Source organism: Chiloscyllium plagiosum, chromosome 37 (assembly GCF_004010195.1).
Source record: "Chiloscyllium plagiosum isolate BGI_BamShark_2017 chromosome 37, ASM401019v2, whole genome shotgun sequence".
Lineage (NCBI taxonomy): Eukaryota > Metazoa > Chordata > Chondrichthyes > Orectolobiformes > Hemiscylliidae > Chiloscyllium > Chiloscyllium plagiosum.
This window is the reverse complement of record NC_057746.1, coordinates 14,077,388-14,097,955: the sequence shown is the minus strand read 5'-3', so window position 1 is coordinate 14,097,955 and position 20,568 is coordinate 14,077,388. Positions and strand designations below refer to the sequence as shown.

Here is a 20,568-nt window from a genome sequence, read left to right as displayed (position 1 = left end):
TTCTTTAGCACGGAGTTCCAAAACTAGAACTCTGTGGTCGCGCTCTCTCTACAGACAGTGAACCTGCTGTGTATTGTCAGCACATTCTGTTGTAATTTCATGTGAGGGATGCAGATATCAAGAGGGGGATTGTACGTGTGGGGTCACACGTTTGACAAGAGGTGATCCTACGTGGCAATGAGCCTTGGGAACACGCAGTGGGGTGCAAGGTTCAGATCCGTTCCAGTCTTCAGAACAATGCCAACTGAGACTTTTACTGAGTAAACTTAGTCTGACGAAGGGGTGACGCACCCTCGGCAGATGGGAAAGCACGCTGAAGTTCCTCCATTTTAAATGGAGTCCACGCAGCCTTTTAGACTGAAGATAAAGTGTTTGTACAGCAGTACTCCTGTAACTGAGCCCCTCACTCCTGTACAGAGAAGTAATGGAAATGGCAAACAACAAAATGCAGCACCTGAGACTTGGTAAAAACTAGAGATACTTTGTTCCTCTGCGATAGAAAGTCTTTACAAAAATATTGTACAAAACATACGTTAGGCAGATACATATATATAAATAAATAAATACATTGTTTGATTGTATTACGTCACATCTTGATCAAAGCTGCTCAAGCACATTCTCGGCTTGGTTCACCCTCAAGCAACCAAACCCAAGGAGCTGAAGGTGGCGGGGGCATGCTCTGGTCAGGGCGGACTCAGGCTCACACGGCGGTACTCTGAAAGACAAAACATAAAGAAAGTCTTTGAAGAAGTTACTGAAAAGATTGATGAGGGGAGAGCAGTAGACGTTGTTTATTTGGACTTTCAGTAAAGCCTTTGACAAGGTTCTGCGTGGTAGGCCAGGCCAACTACGCTGGGTCACATGGGATTCGGGCTTGCCAATTGGACACAAAATTGGCTTAACGGCAGCAGACAGTGGTGGTGGTGGAGGGTTACTTTTTGTACTGGAGGCCTGTCACTAGCAATGTTCCACAGAGATCTGCTCTTGGTCCGCTTTTGTTTGTCATTTATATATGAGACTATATGGCATTTGGATAAGAATATAGAAAGCGTGGTTAGTAAGTTCACGGACAACACCAAAATTGATGGCACAGTCGACACTGAAGACGGTTTTCTGAGATTACAAAGGGATCTTGATCAAATGGCTAATGGGCTGAAATATGGCATATGGAGTTCAACCTGGATAAGTGTGAAGTATTGCATTTTGGTACAACATACAGGGGTAGGACTTGTACAATTAATAGTAGGGTCTTGGATAGCATTGTAGAACAGAGGGACCTAAGGGTTCAGGTACATAATTCTTTGAAGTTTTGTGTCACATATAGACAGGGTGGTTAAAGAGGAGTTTGGTGTACTTGCTTTCATTGCTCAGCCCTTTGAGTACAGGAATGGGGAAGTCATTGTTGATGTTGTACGGGACATTGGTGAGGCCTGTTCTGGAGCACTACGTCCAGTTCTGGTTGTCAAGTTGTAGCAAGGATATTAAGCTGGAGTGGGTTCAGAGGAGATTTACCAGGATATTTCTGGGTATGGAAAGTTTCAGTTATAAAGAGTGTAGGAAGTTGAGAGGTGACCTTACAGAAGTTTCTAAAACCATGAGAGGTTAATGCTAGGTAACTTTTATCCAGGATGGGGAATTTCAAGATTAGGGGGCATATTTTTAAGGTGAGAGAAGAGAGATTTTTAAAAATACATTGAGGCAATTTTTTTTTTTTACACAGAGTGTTTTGTGTGTGAAATGAACTTTGAGAAACTGGTGAATGCAGACACTGTTACAACGGTTAAAAGATATTTGGACAGGTACATGAATAGGAAAGGTTTTGGAGGGATATGGGCCAGGTGGGACTAGTTTAGTTTGGGATTATGTTCAGCATGGACTGGTTGGACCGAAGGGTCTGTTTCCGTGCTGTATGACTAAGTAGTCATTGGCCAACATTAGCCACTGCTGTCACCTTTACAACAGCATTAGTAACCTATTCAATGACAGCACAGGGTTAGAAAGACAAAGACAGTGGGAGCCCTCTTGTGGTGCTATTGTGGTACTGTCCCAGGTTCAAGTCTCCAGAGGGTGTGTCATAACATCTTTGATTAGGCTGACGGGAATAAAAAGGTTAAATCAAATAAAGACACTGGGAATCAGCCAATGACAGCACAGGTTAAAGGGAAAGGAAAAACACGTTTGTTCAATGGTAACACTGCTATTGTGGGCCTTTTCCTGGAACCCCTGGGGTTTAGGTAAGAGATACTGATGAAGGAATGGATATTTCATCTACACACCCCCACACACACACACACACACACACACACACACACACACACACACCCAGACAGACAGACACACCCCCACACCCACCACGGACAGACACCCACACAGAGACACACCTACACACACTACCCACAAAGACACACACACACCCACATACCCACTCCCACACACACACACATACACATACAGCCACAGGCACACCCACAGGTCTGTCAGACTGTTTCTTCAATACTCACTACGGGCTGTGCAGAAAGCTCCTCCAGCTGGGAGTAGGGACTGGGTAAGCCAAAGAGACCGACTCAGAAACTCCCGAACCTCTCCCTGCGAATCGTCTGCAGCTGAATCGGACTCTTCCTGCGACCCTTGCATCCTACTTGAGACCGAGCTGAGCTTTTCACTTCATCCGGGACTGCCTGTCCTCCACCCCCCCCCCCCGCTCGGCACAGTCACTGCTCCAGCTCATCCACTGACGAAACCATCATTGGTTCCTTGGTTACCTCTAGACTTTACTATTCTACAGCCGTCTTCTATCCAAAACACCTTGTTCCATGTCTCTGATGTGCAGAGGCCTTCACCCACTATGCTTGCTGGCTTGCACTGCCTCCTAGTCGACCACCCTCAATTTCACAATTCCCAGCCCCCAAGTTACAATTGCTCCGAAACTTCACTCACCCCACTCTCCCGTCCCACTGACACAGCTAACCCCTGGGGCTGCATGGTGGCTCAGTGGTTAGCACTGGGACAAAGTGAGTACTGCAGATGTTGGAGATCAGAGTCAAGAGTCAAGGGTGCTGGAAAAGCACAGCTGGTCAGGCAGCATCCGAGGAGCAGGAGAATTGACATTTCGGACAAAAGCCCTTTATCAGGAATGAGCGATGGTTACACTGTTTACCCAGGGACCCGGGTTCGATTCCAGCTTTGGGCGACTCTCTGCGTGGGTTCTCCCTGTGTCTGCGTGGGTTTCCTCCAGGTGCTCTGGTTTCCTCCCACGGGTCAAAGACACGCGGCTGAGGGTGGATTAGCCATGGGAAATGCAGGGTCATGGGGCTGGAGGCGGGGATACTCTTCAGGGAGTCGGTGCAGCCTGCTTCCACACTGTAGGGATTCTAACATTCTAAAATTCTGGCCCCTTGTACATCTCAAATTGAACCCCTTCACTGAAGCTTTGGAGACTCTGCTCTCTGCAACCTTCTGTGTGAGGGAAAATAAGCATGTGTTTGTGAGAGAGATGGACACAGTTTTCAGAAGTACTGAGAACATCCAGTAGAGGGAGCTTAAAGACACAGAGAGACAGAGAGAGAGAGAAAGACAGACAGACACATGGGGGTGGGGGAGAAAGAGAGAGAGACAGACACAGGGGGAGGGGGGGAGAGAGAGAGAGAGAGACATGGGGAGGGAGGGAGAGAGAGAGACACACACACAGGGGGGGGAAGAGAGAGAGACACACACAGATGGGGAGAGAGAGAGATGGGGGAGGGAGAGAGAGAGAGACACACATACAGAGAGAGCATGTAGAGAGAGTGTGCATGTATGTGTGAGAAGTGTGAGAGATGTACTAACACCATAGCAGAGTGAGCTTGCAGACAGCGGAGGTGTGGCTCTGTGACAGAGGCAATGCATGTGTGCCTGGAGACTGATAAAAAGCACCACTCTTCGCCGAAGGCTGATCTTCCCTCGCTTCTAAACCTCTGACTGAGCAGCAGCCAAATCTTTCCCTTCGACTTCCTCTGAGCAACTGCATGGGCCCCACGGGCTCTCCCTTTTGCTCACTGCCCGGTCCAGTGACCTCCTGTGCATATCAACCTTGGAACATGCAACAGCACTTGGTACCGCCCGCAAGGGGCCTGGTCCTTCAGAAGTAAATGCAAGGCCTTGATGAGTGTCTACATAGCCCCTGATGCTGTTGCATGAGCTGGGACACCCAGGGCTGCTGTTCTCAGTCTCTGTGCTGACACAGCCCAGGCCCGAAAAGAGGGTAAGTTAGCATCTTGTCACAATATCCTTAGCTAGAATTCTGAGGTAGCTACTGCTGAACTTGGTGTGAAAACCTGATATTACAATGGAAGACTTTCATACGTTAAGGAGCTAACAGTGCTTCCTGCAACATTAAAATTGGTTGTGTAAATAAAATAATGTCACTTATTTACAGCTTAAAACGTTCACCCATGACTCAGTTATTGCCACTCAACTGTTTTCCCGAGGACTTCAGTTCTTCTGAAACTTCACTTCCCCTGTCCTAATGCACACCCAGTTCCTGTGCTCCCTCAGGTACACTGGCTCCTTGTCAAAACGCGTGGTGCTGGAAAAACACAGCCAGTCAGGCAGCGTCTGAAGAGCAGGAGACTTGATGTTTCGAGCATAAGCTCTTCATCAGGAATGCGGGATGAAACACATTGCTTGAAACATCGACTCTCCTGCTCCTCGGATGCTACCTAACTGGCTGTGCTTTTCCAGCGCCACACTTTTTGACGCTGATCTCCAGCATCTGCGGTCCTCACTTTCTCCTAGTCCACTGGCTCCCAGTCCAGCCACTTCTCGGATTGTAAAATTCCCATCCTCAGTTTCAGAAGCTGTGTTGCTGCCTGCTGTCTGTCATTTCTCTCATTCCACAGCTTACGGGAAACATCTGCGCCCCTGAATTCTGACCTCTCGCACGTCCCAATGCTAATCACCGCTCTGTTATTGTTTGAATGAGATTCCAGACACAGCAAGCTGCTGGTGAAGGAGATTAATGGCAGCTGCCAAGCCGTACCTTGCCCAGGTGTGAACTGCTGGCTCCTGACTCTGATCCTGGGGCACGGCGTGCAGTATCTGCTCCACCGGTGCCTGGGATTCCTGGATGCAAACACCTTGCTGTTCCAAAAGTGCTGTCAACTGGATTGGGGGTGGGGAGGGGGGAAGAGATAAGCGGGTTAGTAACCAAGTTAGGAACGGTGAAAGGAGATTCTAAAATGATCATTTCGGTCTGTGATTTCCCCACCCGGCCGCACTGACATGGATGTGAGGTGCTAGACCAACAGAATGGCACCCTGAGAATGGCAGGATGGATTGATGGGAGTCGATGGTCACGTAGTAATTACAATACTGGACCCGCTCTGGAGGCCATGAGTTTAAATACCATTGAGGAAACTCATTGGCAGGATATGGACTTCACTGGTTGGTCTAGCATCCGTTGCCTGTCCATAGCTAGCTTCGAGGTGGTGGTGATAAGCCATGTTTTTGAATCTCTGCCAGGGTTCCTTCAGCGCTCCAGTTGTAGGGACATTCGCAGTGCTCCTCAGGAGACAGTTGCAGGATTCTGACCAAATGACCATGAGGATAAAGTCAAACGTTTCCAAACCAGGACGTGGCTTTGGCCTACAGGGGTTCTGGCAAGCATTCCCAACTTGCTGCAGAACACCTAGCCTCTGTCTCGTTCTCGTAACCATAGCATTTACAAAGCTGGTCCCAGTTCAGGTTCTTGGTCAATGGTAACCCCCAGGATGCTGGTCATGGGGAGTTTAGTGATGGTAACATCACTGAATGCCAAGATGCAATGGTTAGATTCTCACTCGTTGAAAATCATCATAGCCAGGCCCTATGTGTGGGCATGAATGTTACTCACCACTTTTCAGCCCATGCCCAAGGATGTCCAGACTTCACTGAATTGGGACGTGGATTGGTTCCGTATCTGAGGAGCTGTGAATGATGCGGAACGTTGTGCAATCATCGGTGAACACCCCCATTTCTGAGGTGACTGAGCTCCAACAACCACAACTTCCTATGTGCCAGGTATGACTCCAACCAGCAGAGAGACATCCTTCCGTTCCCCACTGACTCTAGATTGGACAGGACTCCTCAATGTGACCCCCCCCACAGCTGGATTACAGCTCCTTTGCACATGCTAGGACCAGGCCTGTAATTTAACAATCAGTAATATCTGGAATTGAAAACAAGTCTCAAGTGAGGGGGACTGTGACAACTATCATTAACTTTTGTGAACGCCCATCGGGCTCACTATAACGTCCTTTAGGGGAAGTGATCTGCTGTCCTTGCCCCAGTCTGGCCTCGGCAAGGAAGAACAGAATAGCTGAAGGGTTAATCACAGCAGGACAGCTATCAGACAGGCCCATGGGAGGAAGCAGGAAGAGCGCTCAGTGGTACCCGATCCATGGGGTGGATGGACGCAGGGAATTGGACCACAGTCCTGACCAGCACAAATTCCTGTAGGTGTAACCAACCTTGATGTAATGTCTTGCTCTCAAACCTCCTTCACCATTGTAGCAATCGTGGTTATTGGACTGAGGGGAATAGAGTGGGTCTTGGTATACCTATTAAAAAGAAAAATTAGCAAATTGTGTTAGTCAGGATTCATTATAATCACATAACACTCCACCACGTGCACAGACATGCACAGTCCTCTTATATACACAAACCTCAACATAGAGGCTGTACCAATGCAAACATATCCCCCCCTCAAATTACACGAGACCCTTCATGTTATACACTGTTTCAGTATAGCCTCAGACACACTCTCCACAACCCCCCTCACCCAAATTGTATCCTTACTGTTCCATTATTCAAGTTTGTGACGGTCAGGATATTAGGCGGCACTGCTACCACAGCACCAGGGTCCCAGGTTCGATTCCACCCTCGGGCAACTGTCTGTGTGGAGTTTGCACATTCTCCCCGTGTCTGCGTGGGTTTCCTCCGGGTGCTCCGGTTTCCTCCCACAGTCCAAAGATGTGCAGGTCAGGTGAATTGACCATGCTAAATTGTGCGCACTGCTAGAGGGAAATGGGTCTGGGTGGGTTACTCTTCGGAGGGTCGATGTGGACTTGTTGGGCCGAAGGGCCTGTTTCCACACTGTAGGGAATCTAATCTAATCTAATCTAATCTAATCTCCCCAAAGTACTTCCCAGAGGATCAGTGGAAAACAAACAGGTCGTTTTGTTGGAAGCTGGGTCAGTGACAGAAGGCTAGATAGAACTGTGTCAGGGATAACGCTATAAAGTTAACAGCTCTCATATCCTGACAGGTCACCACCCCCCCATCTGATGGACTGGCAGGAAAATCACCAATCGAACCCATGTCTCTCTCTCTCGCTCTCTCTCTCTCAAATAGCTGCCCTGGGAGAGGTCCCAAAGGAAGGTCTGGGATTTCTAGCTTTTCATAAAAGGTTCTTACACATCCAGCAGTGCCCTGGCCATTTCTTCATCGCTCTTCAGCCGCAGGCTTTGCTTGAGTGAGTTCCAGCGGTCGATCTCCTTTCCGATGTCAAGCGCCCCGCGCTGCTCGCACCGGCAATTCCTGGCCGGACTAGCCATCCGCTTTCTCCGCCTCGTCATCGCTGCCTGCAACCCCTCTGTGTCGCTCTCAGATACCAAGTCCGCCTCAGTGCAGCAACCCTCCTCAAAACTGATATCGCTGGCAGGTGGAGGGAGGGAGGGAGAGTATCGCTTTAGAGAACGGGAGAGCACGCGTGCGAGAGGCAGCGGGAGATTAACAAAGCACGCGATGCCGAGTGAACAGCGCTCGCAAGACCATGTGAGGGCGCGGGCAAGTGAGCAGTGAAAGAGACAGAAAGAGAAAACAAAACGTGCACAAGACAGACTGTGAGACAGCACGAGGATGGGAGATAGGTGGAGGGCTGGTGTGAGGGGGGGGCGACGCGGGGGACAGTGGATGGACATCAGGATTCGGGGGCACGTGGAGGGAACGGATATCTGCGCAAGAGAAAGCATCTGCTCAACACAGACAGAAGGAGACTCACTCCTGGCTTGCAGTGGAGTCAGTAACCAGGGGTAACCCTTTATTGGTTCAAACACAGCACAGGGGCTAGGATCTGGAATGTGCTGCCCGGACCGGTGCCGGACGGGGATTCCATCCCTCCGGGAAGTGAATCGGAATTAGATCTGTAAAGGGGAATAGATTGATGGGATTCTGGAGGGGAGGAGCAGCCTGGAGCTTCCCCCTCTTTCTGCTCTGCAACACCAAAGTGCAAGAGCTAGAAAAGGCTTGCTGGCCAGCAGACAGACAGACTGTCTCGTCAACACACTCTGGTCACCAGACAATGGGGAGGATGACCCGAGATAGAGGCAGGATAGGATCCACAATCAACGTTACCACAGAAAGAGGCGACCCCCCTCCCAAACCCGGCCCCAGTGCTTTCAGCCGAAACCGCTTGACACTGTGCGCTTCTTCCTCTCGAGAGAACGTGCCCTGCTCACGAAGGTGGTCCTGTCAGTTACATGGACAGGTCCTCTGCTCCCCGCTGTGAAACCCAGCTTCCTAGGGCTGGGAGCTGCTCCTCTTACCTGCTCGGATGTGATAAGGTCACCGTGCTGTCTGAACCCGTCGAGGCCGCTGGGGAAGGAAGGCTGCATGGGTCCTCTCGCTCTGCAGAAAGAACAGGACAGGTTCACCGCCACTGACTGGCGTCTGCCGAGCACCCTCAGCACAGCAACTAATGTAACTTTTTTTTTAAGAGCAGAAAGGTTTTCCTGGGTTAGGTTAATGGCTATCGCTGGCAAGTCCGTCATTTGGTGCCCATCCCTAACTGAGCAACTTGCTAGACTACTTCAGGGAACAATTCCAGAGACAATTCCATGTTGCTGTGGGTCTGGAGTCATGTGAAGGCCAGACAGAGCAGGAACAGCGGATTTCCTTCCCCAGCAGACAGGAACAAACTATAAGGCCTTCAGCAATAATTTACGGTAATGTGACAGTTGTCATTTAGAACTCTGAGCTCAAAAGCTGCATGAATTCATGTAAAACTCTGTTATCTCACTTTTTAGATTAGAATCAATCTAAACATCATGGCATAGACAGAGAACACAGGGGGCCAACACCTTCAACATATTGCCCAGCTATCACCATTGTTAACAGCTAACCCGAGAATGCAACTTTTTAAACAAAGGTTTTGTGATTTACACATGAAAGAAGTGAAACTATCATGGTATTCAAACAGATGAAAGACTTAACAGACAATCAATTTTTCAAAGTATAATTTCAGTTACATCACACTAAGTCTTTGCTATAAATTCTGTGTGTTAGGATTGAGCCCTCCACTACCACCTGATGTGCTTCCAATTAAACCTGTTGGACTATAACCAGGTGTTGTGTGATTTTTAACTTTGTACACCCCAGTCCAACACCGGCATCTCTGAATCATGATTATCTTTGCAAGGCAACATTTTGTTGGCTGAATTTAAATTCCCCAGTTGTTTCGGTGGGATTTGAACTTGGTAGGCACACAGTAGCAGCCTGGGCCTCTGTGTTACAGGTACACAATCCTTTATCCACTGTCCTTGGGGCCAGTCGATTCTCGGATTTCGGAACTTTTCAGATTTCAGAATAAATGACATTTGCACAGTGAAACTTTAAAACAATCTTACCGAACAGCAGAACCACGCATGGCTAGCAGGAACACTGAGACACAATTGAGGCCTGCCAGTGCTGGGCCACACCACCATGTCACATCTGAGTAATGTGGGTCGAGTGGGTGCGAAATTGTGGCACTCGATTGCTCGCCAAACAATCTTTTTATACAGAAAGCAACTTCGGATTTCAAAGCTATTTTGATTTCAGAGTTTCAGATAAAGGATTGTGGACCTGTACTAGTTCAATGACATCAGTGTTGTGGCATAATCTTTTCCTACGTATCCTGCAGGACATTCATCACTGAGCCACATCAGCTCCTACCTATTTTGATTTCAGGATAGGCTGTCCCACCGTCCTCACCGACGCAGATTCGGATAATATCCCCATCGGAAGGTTGCTGTCTCTCGGGGCCTTCGGCACGTCTAGAGAATGAAAAACACCGATTCTGGTGACAACCTTCACGTTGTGAGGTCCTGCGCCCCCCTCGCCTCGCCCAAACTTTCTTTATCAGTGGAATTAGGTGACTCACCGGTTACTGAAGGGAGTGTGGGGACCAGAAAGTGTTAATGGCGAGGGAACTGCTGAAGCGGAATCGCAATGCTCTGGCTCAGAGGGGCAGTGTTTGCACTGAACTAGAGACAGAGCATTGTAAAAGTTAGCTCAGGCTCCTCACTTGAGCACTAGCACTGTATTGCGACTTCCTTGACTGTAAACTATCATAGAATCCCTCCGATGGGGAAACAGGCCACTTGGCCCAACAAGCCCACACCGACCTCCGACATTTACCCCCGACTAACCTACACATCCCTGAACACCATGGGACAGTTTAGCATGGGCCAATCCACCCTGACCTGCACATCTTTGGACTGTGGGAGCACCCGGAGGAAACCCACGCGGACACGGGGAGAATGTGCAAACTCCACACAGACAGTCACCCGAGACGGGAATTGAACCTGGGTCCCTGGCGCCATGAGGTAGCAGCGCTAACCACTGAACCACCGTGCCGCCCCAAACTGACATGGATATTTGGCGCTGCCTGACAGGTGAAATGCCACAAGTTTGCAACTTGGTAAAGGGGTGCACATTTTTAGTTGTACAAGACAATGGCTGCTGCTAGAGTATTAAGAACGCTGAGTCAGAGTGATACCAGGAGCTTTGACAAACTGCCTGACGACAGCCTCTGACTGATTCAACTGCAGTTTGCTTCAGGTCTGTAAATGTAGAGCAGTCAGAGCTCCGGAGCTAACAGACAGAAATCATCTTTTCCCATGTTCTCTTGATGCAAAAGCTTATATTTCTAGTTTTTTTGCTTTTCTTTTAAAGAATTCTCAGACAGGGGAAGACCTTGGGGTCCACTGGATTAAAGTGAAAAATGACCAGCACTTTACAGACACTGACACGTCATCATTGCTAAAAATCAAAAGAAAGAGAGATAATTTAACTCGTGACTTTAGATCCTGAGAACTTTGTTTTTCCTGTCATTATTCTTCCATCTATAAAATTTCTGTTAAATGGTTGTTTTATTTTCATAAGTGTTTGTGTGTTTGGGATTTTTAAGAGGTAGCGATTAGGTTTCATTGCAGCTGTACAGTAATTGGAGTCATACAGCATGGAAACAGATTTTACTGTCCAACTCATCAGTCTCCACCAGGTTTCCTAATCTGAATTAGTCCCATTTGCTTGCCTCGAGCCCCAAATCCCTCTAAACCCTTCCAATTCATATACCTGTCCAGATTTATTTCAAATCTTGTAACTGTACCTGTCTCTACCACCTCCTCCTGGCAGCTTGTTTCATATACGCACCACCCTCTATGTGAAAACATTACCCCTCAGGTGCCTTTTAAATCTTTCCCTCTCACCTTTAAACCTATGCCCTCTAGTTTCAGACTCCCCACCCGGAATCAAGGACCTTGGCTATTCACCGTATCTATGCCCCTCATGATTTTATCGATCTCTCTAAGGTCACCCCTCGCTCCAGTGTCAAAAAATAGCAGCTATCCAACCTCTCCTAACTCAAAAACTCCAGTCCGGGTACGATCCTAGTAAATCTTTTCTGCACCCTATCCAATCTAAGAACATCCTTCCTTTAGTAGGGCAACCAGACTGTAAGTAGTTCTCCAAAAGTGACCTCATTAACCCGCAGTATGGCTGCGACATGACGCCCCAACTCCTGTATGCAATGCTCTTGACTGGTGAAGGTAAGCGTGCCAAACACCTTCTTCACCACCCTGTCTACCTGCGACACCACCTTCAAGGAACTATGTACCTGCAGCTCCAGGTCTGTCTGTTCGACAAGACTCCCCAATCCTTTAATTCCCCGCTTTCTTTTTAAAGTGGATTGCAATGGGTAGTTATTTCCTGAAGATGACAAAACTTGGTGCAAATTGCTTTGATCTGGAATAACAGTCAGACAGACAAATTGGTCAGCTTGGTAGCCCAATTGGGATTTGATAGATTTTCTGTTTGCTTGCAGAACAGTTGGGGCTTGATGGTCGACACACTCTTCCCAGTTAGGATGTGGCAAGGGATACAGATGACAGGAAGAGAATCGCGACAAGAGTCGAATTGTTCAGGTTCAGGTGCTGTGGTTGTGGCGAGGTGCCCCTCGCTCAGGAAAGGGGACCAGGCAAAAGTACGCTGTTGTTACTTACGGCTCTGACGGGACAGCCAGGTCTGTCCCAGTGTTTTTCGCCTCCTTGCTTTCGGGATCGCGGTGACTGAACGCACGGCCCTCGCTGTCGGACTCCCACTCGGCGGGTTCCGTTTTCGCTCTGGGGCTGGGGAACGACGGACGCGCTGTGACCGGATATTTGGAGATGCCATCAGAGGCAGAACCTGCATCGCTGAACAGGGAGCTGTCCGTCTCATCCTCGATGCTGCCGATACTAAGATGGGGCAGGGCAGTTGAGAGACAGAGACAGAGAGAGCGCAAGCAAATATCGGGAAATGATCGGAATGCAGACCGCGACGGTGAACATTATGTTGTGTGTGTGCGTGTGTGTGTGGGGGGGGGGGGGGAGGGGTGGGGGGTTATCACCTGACTGGAAATCTCAGTGCACATTCACACATGCCCAAACTGCCCACGAGAAGCATTACGTGCCCAGAGGGTGGGTGGGAAGGAAGGAGAGGTGGGGTCACAGTCCACATGGAGGAACGGTACCTGCTGGGGTGCGACAAGGTCACAGTCGATTCTGATCCCACTGACAGCGACGGGACACTGTCCAAGTCAGCTTGTTCTAGGAGAAACATCAGCAGAAATGAAACCACTCACCCAGATGTCTGGGAAAAGTCATCGGAGAATTTACAGTGAGTTTACAGTGCTTCCACACTGTAAGTAATCTAATCTAGAAATAAAAAGCTTGCAATGTCTCAAGTTCACTGCCGAACCTCAAAGCATCCTGAAGCGTCTGTGATTTGAAAAGTCCTGTGTAAGTACAATATGTTTCTTTCCTTCTTTCTTGCACCTTAGATGTTCTCTGTTGTGACCGCCGAGCAGTTAGTTGGCTAACTGATTAAATCTGGTTTCTCTAAGTTCCAATTCAGCTGGCTGTCAATACAAGGTTCCTCACTACACCCAAAGCAAACAAAAGCAACTAAGGAAACAGTTTCGTGACTGGAGGCAGGTGGTGATTGTTTCCCTATGTTTTTCTATTCTCCCAACCCTGTAGAAATTGGTTCTTGCTCTGTTAAAGAGAAAGGAGCGAGTGGTGAATGCCTGGTTAGTGGTTAAGCTCAATCCAACAGGTTAGAGTCACAGAGGTTTACAACATGGAAACAGACCCTTCAGTCCAACTCATACATGCCAACTAGATATCCTTATCTAATCTAGTCCCATTTGCCAGCACTTGGCCCATATCCCTCTAAACCCTTCCTATTCATCGACCCAACCAGATGCCTTTGAAACTTGAAAGGGTTCAGAAAAGATTGACAAGGATGTTGCCAGGGTTGGAGGATTTGAGCTACAGGGAGAGGCTGAACAGGCTGGGGCTGTTTTCCCTGGAGCGTCGGAGGCTGAGGGGTGACCTTATAGAGGTTTACAAAATTATGAGGGGCATGGATAGGGTAAATAGGCAAAGTCTTTTCCCTGGGGTCGGGGAGTCCAGAACCAGAGGGCATAGGTTTAGGGTGAGAGGGGAAAGATATAATAGAGACCTAAGGGGCAACTTTTTCACGCAGAGTGTGGTACATGCATGGAACGAGCTGCCAGAGGATGTGTTGGGGGCTGGTACAACTGCAACATTTAAGAGACATCTGGATGAATATGAATAGGAAGGGATATGGGCTGGGTGCTGGCAGGTGGGACTAGATTGTGTTGGGATATCTGGTCGGCATGGATGAGTGGTACCGAAGGGTCTGTTTCCGTGCTGTACATCTCTATGACTCTATGCCTTCCAGTTCTGGACTCCCCCACCCCAGGGAAAAGACCTTGCCTATTTACCTTATTCATGCCCCTTACGATTGTATAAATCTCATTTTATACAAAGTTAATAGCAACATTAATAAATGAATAATATAATTAAATAGTTAATTAAAACTTGCGAAGGATGGCAGTCTGGTGCTGTGTCAATTCTATGGCATGTGGAAGCTCCTGGACACCATACTGGACGATGCTGGACATGCACGTCAGCTGTAAGTAATGTCCAAGCAGCTTCAGCTCAGAGTTTGAGTTGGAGACTGAATTACATATACCATTACACATCAGGGAGGGGGAAAAGTCACCTGGATTCTTAATACCAAGAAGCAGTCACTTTAAATATAAGAGAGTCTTCTGATTTGTCAATGGTCAGGGACGGGCAGTGTGACTGTGAGTGAGGCTATTCAGGGGGACTTGGAGGTCAGGACTGCCAGCCTCTACAATGGTCCAGTAGGTCTGAAGTTCTCTTGCTTTACGTTTTACAAAACCGACATGGACGTCGCTGACTGGGACAGCATTTATTGCTCGCCCCTAGTTGCCCTTGAGAAAGTGAGGGTGAGCTGCCTTCTTGAACTGCTGCAGTCCACTTGTTGTAGGTTGACCCACGATGCCATCAGGGAGGGAATTCCAGGATTTAGAACAACCAAAGGGCCCTGCATTTTTTTTACAGTAGACTCTGATCAGACAAAGGTGCAGGGTAGGCCATTCGGCCCTATGAGCCAGCACCACCATTCATTACAATCAGTATCCTGTTCCTGCCTTATCCCCATAACCCTTGATTCCACTATCTCTAAGAGCTCTGACCAGCTCTTTCTTGAAAGTATCCAGAGACTGGGCCTCCACAGCCTTTTGGGGCAGAGCATTCCATACACCCATCACTGTCTGGGTGAAGAAGTTTCTCCTCAACTCTGTTCTAAGTGGCCTACCCCTTATTTTTAAACTGTGTCCTCTGGTTCGGGACTCACCCATCAGCGGAAACATGCTTCCTGCCTCCAGAGTGTCCAATCCTTTAATAATCTTATACGTCTCAATCAGATCCCCTCTCATCCTTCTAAACTCAAGAGGTTACAAGCCCAGTCGCTCCAATCTTTCAACATTTGATAGTCCCGCCATTCCGGGAATTGGTCTCGTGAACCTACGCTGCACTCCCTCAACAGCCAGGATGTCCTTCCTCAAATTTGAAGACCAAAACTGCACACAATATTCCAGGTGCGGTCTCACCACGACCCTGTACACCTGCAGAAGAAACTCTTTGCTTCTATACTCAATTCCTGTTATGAAGGCCAGCATGCTATTCGCTTTCCACATTTATCCACATTAAACTGCATCTGTCATGCATCCATGTACTCACCTAGCCTGTCCAGGTCTACCTGTATTCTCCTAACATCCTCCTCACATTTCACCCTGCTCCCCAGCATTGTGTAATCAGCAAATTTGCTAACATTACTTTTAATGCCTTCATCTATTAATGTACATTGTTAACAGCTGTGGTCCCATCACTGAACCTTGTGGTAGGCCACTAGTCACTGCCTGCTATTCCGAAAGGGACCCATTTATCATTACTCTTTGTTTCCTGTCAGCCAGTGAATTTTCAATCCAAGTCAGTACCTTGCCCCCAATACCACGTGCCCTAATTTTGCTCATTAATCTCCTACGTGGGACCTTAGCAGGGCTCCTTCAGAAATGTAGAGGCATGCTTCCATTCCAACATGTCTCTTGTGGTGGGGGACTGCTGTGGGAAGGCAACCCAGGTCCTTTTTATCTGCTGTATTTTGTCACTAAAGGGTGTCAGCATCACAGTCAGCCACTTTGACATCTGCTGTCAAAGGACAAGTACATAAAGGTGAGAGGTTAGGGCGCCTGAAGAGTAGAGGTCCAGGTGAGCACGTGCCATACGTTAGTGGTTAGTTGAAAACTTACCCAAGGGTTAGACTGGTTATTTATTAACCAACTTATCCTAAGCAACTATTTACTAAACGGCAGGGGAACCATTCCACTCCCCCCCCCACCCCAAGTTCTCAGGTTTAAGCGATACTTTCAGAGGGTTCGAGGATCAGGGGAATTGACCAGTGGAATTTTCAATTTCCTGGGCAATTCCTTTGACGCAGGTCAAGCCGGGACTTTTGCAAGCGCAACTCCCACCCACACGGCACGGTTATCCGGCCGGCCGGCCGGCGGAAAATCCGGACCAATGAGTTGTCAGAAGGACGGAGATGGGTTGAGAAGAGCGAGGGGTGGCTTGGTCGAAGTCTGTAAGATCCTGATCCTGAATGGTATTGACACGAGAGAGACGGAGAGAATGCTTCCTTTTGTGGGCGGGCCTAAAGCGAAGGGCACTGTTTCGTAATTAGCGGTGGCCCTTTATGGGCAGGAAATGAAGAGGAGCAAAGGGACGCCGTGCACACGTCTGGAACTCTCCATGTTAAAGTTTGGGAGTGGGGGTCATTACCCACAGATGTGGGTAGATTCTTGATGGGTGATGGAGTCAAAGGTTACCGGGGGATTATCAGAGGTTATCCACCCACCCTCCGGATCAGAACGCCAGAAGAACTGAAGTGTTTGGGGAGCACAGCACAAGTGGTTTAGGTATGGTCCACTGCTCCCCAGTTTCATCCACTGCCCTGAAGTGAAAAAATGCAGCTGTGGGAAGTAATCAGTTTACAGCACATGGATTAAATCGCCACCCTTGCCCCCATCCTTCTACGCCCTGGTCCTGACGGACATCAAAAGCACCTGAAGGAAGTACAAACCATTATCCTCCTTGGCTGAATCGCGATTGGTGTCTGCCGCTTCGTCGAGGTCAGCCTCCTGGACGGTGCGACTGGGACCCGGCTGATGCATCTGCTTCTCGATAAACCTAGGAAATTCAAGTCACGTTGGCTAAGCTTAAGGTGGTGTGGAGGAGAGGGGGTCGCTACAAATATTCAGGCGAGACTGCAGTGAAATTACGTCAGGTCGCCCCCCACCCCCACGCAACCCCGGACCCTGAGCTGGTCTAGTTGATCATGCCATTCCCAGAGTGGACTCCCTCCTGTTGAACTGGTATCGGATCCCTCGGGACCACCCGCTCTTCCCCGGGTCTCCAGTCCATGCCAATGACTCATCTTCGGCTCAATAATGTTGGGGGCAACCAATGGCCCGGCCCAACTCCTTACCCCTCCCCCCGCTCAACCCTGATGCCGCATGAAACCAGTGCCCAGAGGAGCTGGCTTGGAGCTCCACAGTCTCACTGCCTGACGGATCGCCAATCACCTCCCCCCCCCCCAAGTCCTGACGGGTGATGGGCGGCATGGTGGCTCAGAGGTTAGCACTGCTGTCTCACAGCACCAGGGACCCGGGTTCAATTCCAGCAACTGTCTGTATAGTACATTGTTAACATCAATTCCAGCAACTGTCTGTATAGTACATTGTTAACATGTCTGTGTGCTCCAGTTTCCTCCCACAATCCAAAGATGTGCAGGTCAGGGTGGATTGGCCATGCTAAATTGTCCAGGTGTTCAGGGATGTGCAGGTTAGGTGCATTAGTCAGGGGTAAATGCAGAAGCATGGGTCTGGGCGGGATGCTCTTCGGAGGGTCGGTGTTGCCCTGTTGGGCCGAAGGGCCTGTTTCCACACTTTGGGACACACAAACAGACTGCCATTTCAAACAGTGGTTTCCTTGGCTGGGTGGGTGAGAACTGAGGCAGCCACGTTAGTGTGTAGCCCCGCGACCAAGACTTTACAATTTCTTCCAACATGTTCTTCCACACTGGCAAGACTGCTGCTTGTCACCCACTCCCAGTGGCCTTTGAGGTGCTGGTGGCGACCATGCCTTCCCGAACCGCTGTGGACCTTGTGGTGCACCGTTAGGGAAGGAGTTCCCAGCCAGGACAGGGAATTTGCAGAATCGATCGGGACGGGGGGAGGACAAGCCCCTGTAGGATGTGCTGAGCTCAGACCCTCAGAGTTAAGGAAGGGCAGGGGAAAAGGGACTTACACATCCAGCAGCACCCTGGCCACCTCCTCATCGCTCGGCCAGCCGAGCTCAGCCTTCACCAGACCCCAGCGAGCCGCCTGGCTGCCGATGCAGACCCTCCTCCGCGGATGCGGGGCGCCCCGTCTCGGCCTCTCCCGGGTGGCCTCTTCCAATGGGAGCAGGAGCCTCCCCAGCGGCACTCTCCCGCCCTCCCGCCAAGTCTGCTCGCTGTCAGGCTCCGTCCTCGGGAGATCGGGCGAGCTGCTGCTGCTGGGCGGCGCAGACCTGGGAGAGCGAAAGGAGAGTCACCCTCTGCAGAACGTGGCTTCGCTCTTCCACCCCTGGAGCCAGCCCACCCGCGTCCCCTTCGGGATTCAGTCAAACTGATCCGCCATCGCATGGCATTGGGGAGAAATAATGATGCCTGTGCATTCAAGAAATAAGGTTTGCAGCCTGAGCTATCACGTGATATACGTCACGAGATTCATATAGAGAGGAACCTCGGTTATCCAACATTCGATTAGCCAAATATTGGATTATCCGGCAAGATTGCAAGGTCCCAATGCTCAGCTAAACTATGTTATTTGATATTCGATTATCCAGAATTTGAATAACCGAAATACTTCACGCCTGTGTCCTTCGGATAATCGAGGTTCCCCTGTATAGACAAGTCATCCAGTTACAACCAAGTTCCAGTCAAGGAGTGAGAAAAGTAAACAAACAAATCCCGCAGGGAATTGGTGGGTGGCACATTAAAGGAAGGGTAACGTCGAATTAAACTGCAAACTGATGCAAAATTCCGACATTTCTGGCACTTACGTCTGAATGCACATGTACACTGCAAATCTATGGGGTTAGAATATGGCTAGAGACCAGTTACAACATTTATCGCCGCCCTCTTTTACCAGGAGACATTAAAACGCACAATTGATGACATCAGGTAGGATGCAGTCAAATAAATATGGTAAACCTTCACTCACAGGGATTCTCTCTCAACTGGAATTTCTGACAGAGTGGAATTTGTTGCTTTAAGATGCTGGGCACTTCCAGAGTTCAATTAACATGCTCATTTAAAAAAAAAGCTAACATTGATAAGAGTCAATTTTAAATTTGCAGATGTTGTTATTGGGCTTCACACCAATTCAAACCAGGCCGGAACACTGATATCGTGTTCCATTCAGCACAACTGAGATCTTTTTCTTTGAAGGAGTCAGACTGAAGGCCACGGCGTCAGCCTGGTCTTCTGTTGTGAAAGGCTGCATATAAATTTGCAGCAGCAGTAGGCTATTCAGCCCCTCACATCTGCCCCACTTTACTATTCCCTTTCCGGTGGTTAGCACTGCTGCCTCAGAGCGCCAGGGATCCGGGTTCGATTCCAGCCTTAGGCGACTGTCAGTGTGGAGTTTGCACGTTCTCCCCGTGTCTGTGTGGGGTTTCTCCGGGTGCTCCGGTTTCCTCCAACGGTGTGCAGGTTATGTGGACTGGCTATGCCAAATTGCCTACAGTGTTCAGGGATGTGCAGGCTTGGTGTGTTAGCCAGGTAGGGTTACAGGGATAGGTTAGGGTGGAGTGTGAACGGGTGGGATGCTCTTCGGAGATTTTGTGTAGACTCGATAAGCCAAATGGCCTAATTCCATACTGTAGGGGCTCTGTGATTCTACACCTTGTGACCATGCAACCTACAATAGAGGTCGATACCTTCCCTCAAATGGGAATTCAGTCCCACACCAAGTATCAGGGTACCTGTCTGAACGGGGCCTTTTCCCTCCAGGTTTTGATTCACTGGGAGTGTCCTTCTTCCAGCTTGCAGATGGTAAAGGTAGTTTCCTCTCGGTGCCGATGCCGGCTGATGGCCAGAAGGGAATGACACCGCGGACAGCAGCCTCCTGCTCTAGAAAAGCCAGAGACAAACAGCGCGCCAATTATTATCAGCCACCCGACGGGGGGGAAGCGCGTTCTCCTTCTTGTACTGAGACAGACTGACCGGGGTTTACCTTTCCTGAGGGCACTTTGAGTCACCACACCTTCTTCACGGATGCAGACCTGCAGCATGGCCTCGCTGGGCGGGGAGGGAGTCACCTGGACCTTTGCAAACCTGGTGCAGGAGAGACATCATTCAACACGCTTTCGTAATGGGAGAGACGGGGGCAGGGGTGGGAGGTGAGGTACAGGGGAGATCGCCATTCTCGAACAAAAGTAAGGGTGGGGAGGAATGGCACTGTGCAATGCCTGTCTCCCGATGTGTGCTTTTACAGGGACAGCAGGGAATTGTCCAAAGATGTGCAGGTTAGGTGGATTAGTCATGGGAAATGCAGGTTACAGGGATAGGATTCGAGGGCCGTGGGTTTGGGTGGGATGCTCTTAGGTGTGCCGCTGTGGACTTGATGGGCCAAATGGCCTGTTTCCACACTGTAGGGATTCTATGAATGACTCCAACTCTCTTAAGCTCTGCCCACAGCTCTGCACTTGTTTCCCATTCAAGTGACTAATAGATCTATTTCAGGCCAATTCGGTGAAAATGTTTACACTTCAGCAAGGGGGGGGGGTGGAGGGGGGGGAAAGGGGGTGGGCA

At 49.3% G+C, this 20,568-nt stretch overlaps 1 protein-coding gene across 1 annotated transcript; it reads right to left on the bottom strand.

Annotated features, from left to right (window-relative positions):
* Positions 1 to 456: 456 nt before the first annotated feature.
* On the bottom strand, positions 457 to 20,335 carry LOC122541314. The gene is made up of 12 exons (XM_043677949.1): positions 19,991 to 20,335; positions 19,740 to 19,887; positions 18,018 to 18,281; positions 16,792 to 16,898; positions 12,788 to 12,863; positions 12,279 to 12,512; positions 9,949 to 10,049; positions 8,562 to 8,643; positions 7,432 to 7,671; positions 6,486 to 6,575; positions 5,018 to 5,139; positions 457 to 715 (listed from the first exon to the last, which is right to left on the bottom strand). Exons 1-10 carry the CDS (start codon positions 20,046 to 20,048, stop codon positions 6,506 to 6,508), a joined length of 1,380 nt encoding a protein of 459 aa, XP_043533884.1. The 5' UTR covers positions 20,049 to 20,335; the 3' UTR covers positions 457 to 715; positions 5,018 to 5,139; positions 6,486 to 6,505.
* Positions 20,336 to 20,568: the final 233 nt, after the last annotated feature.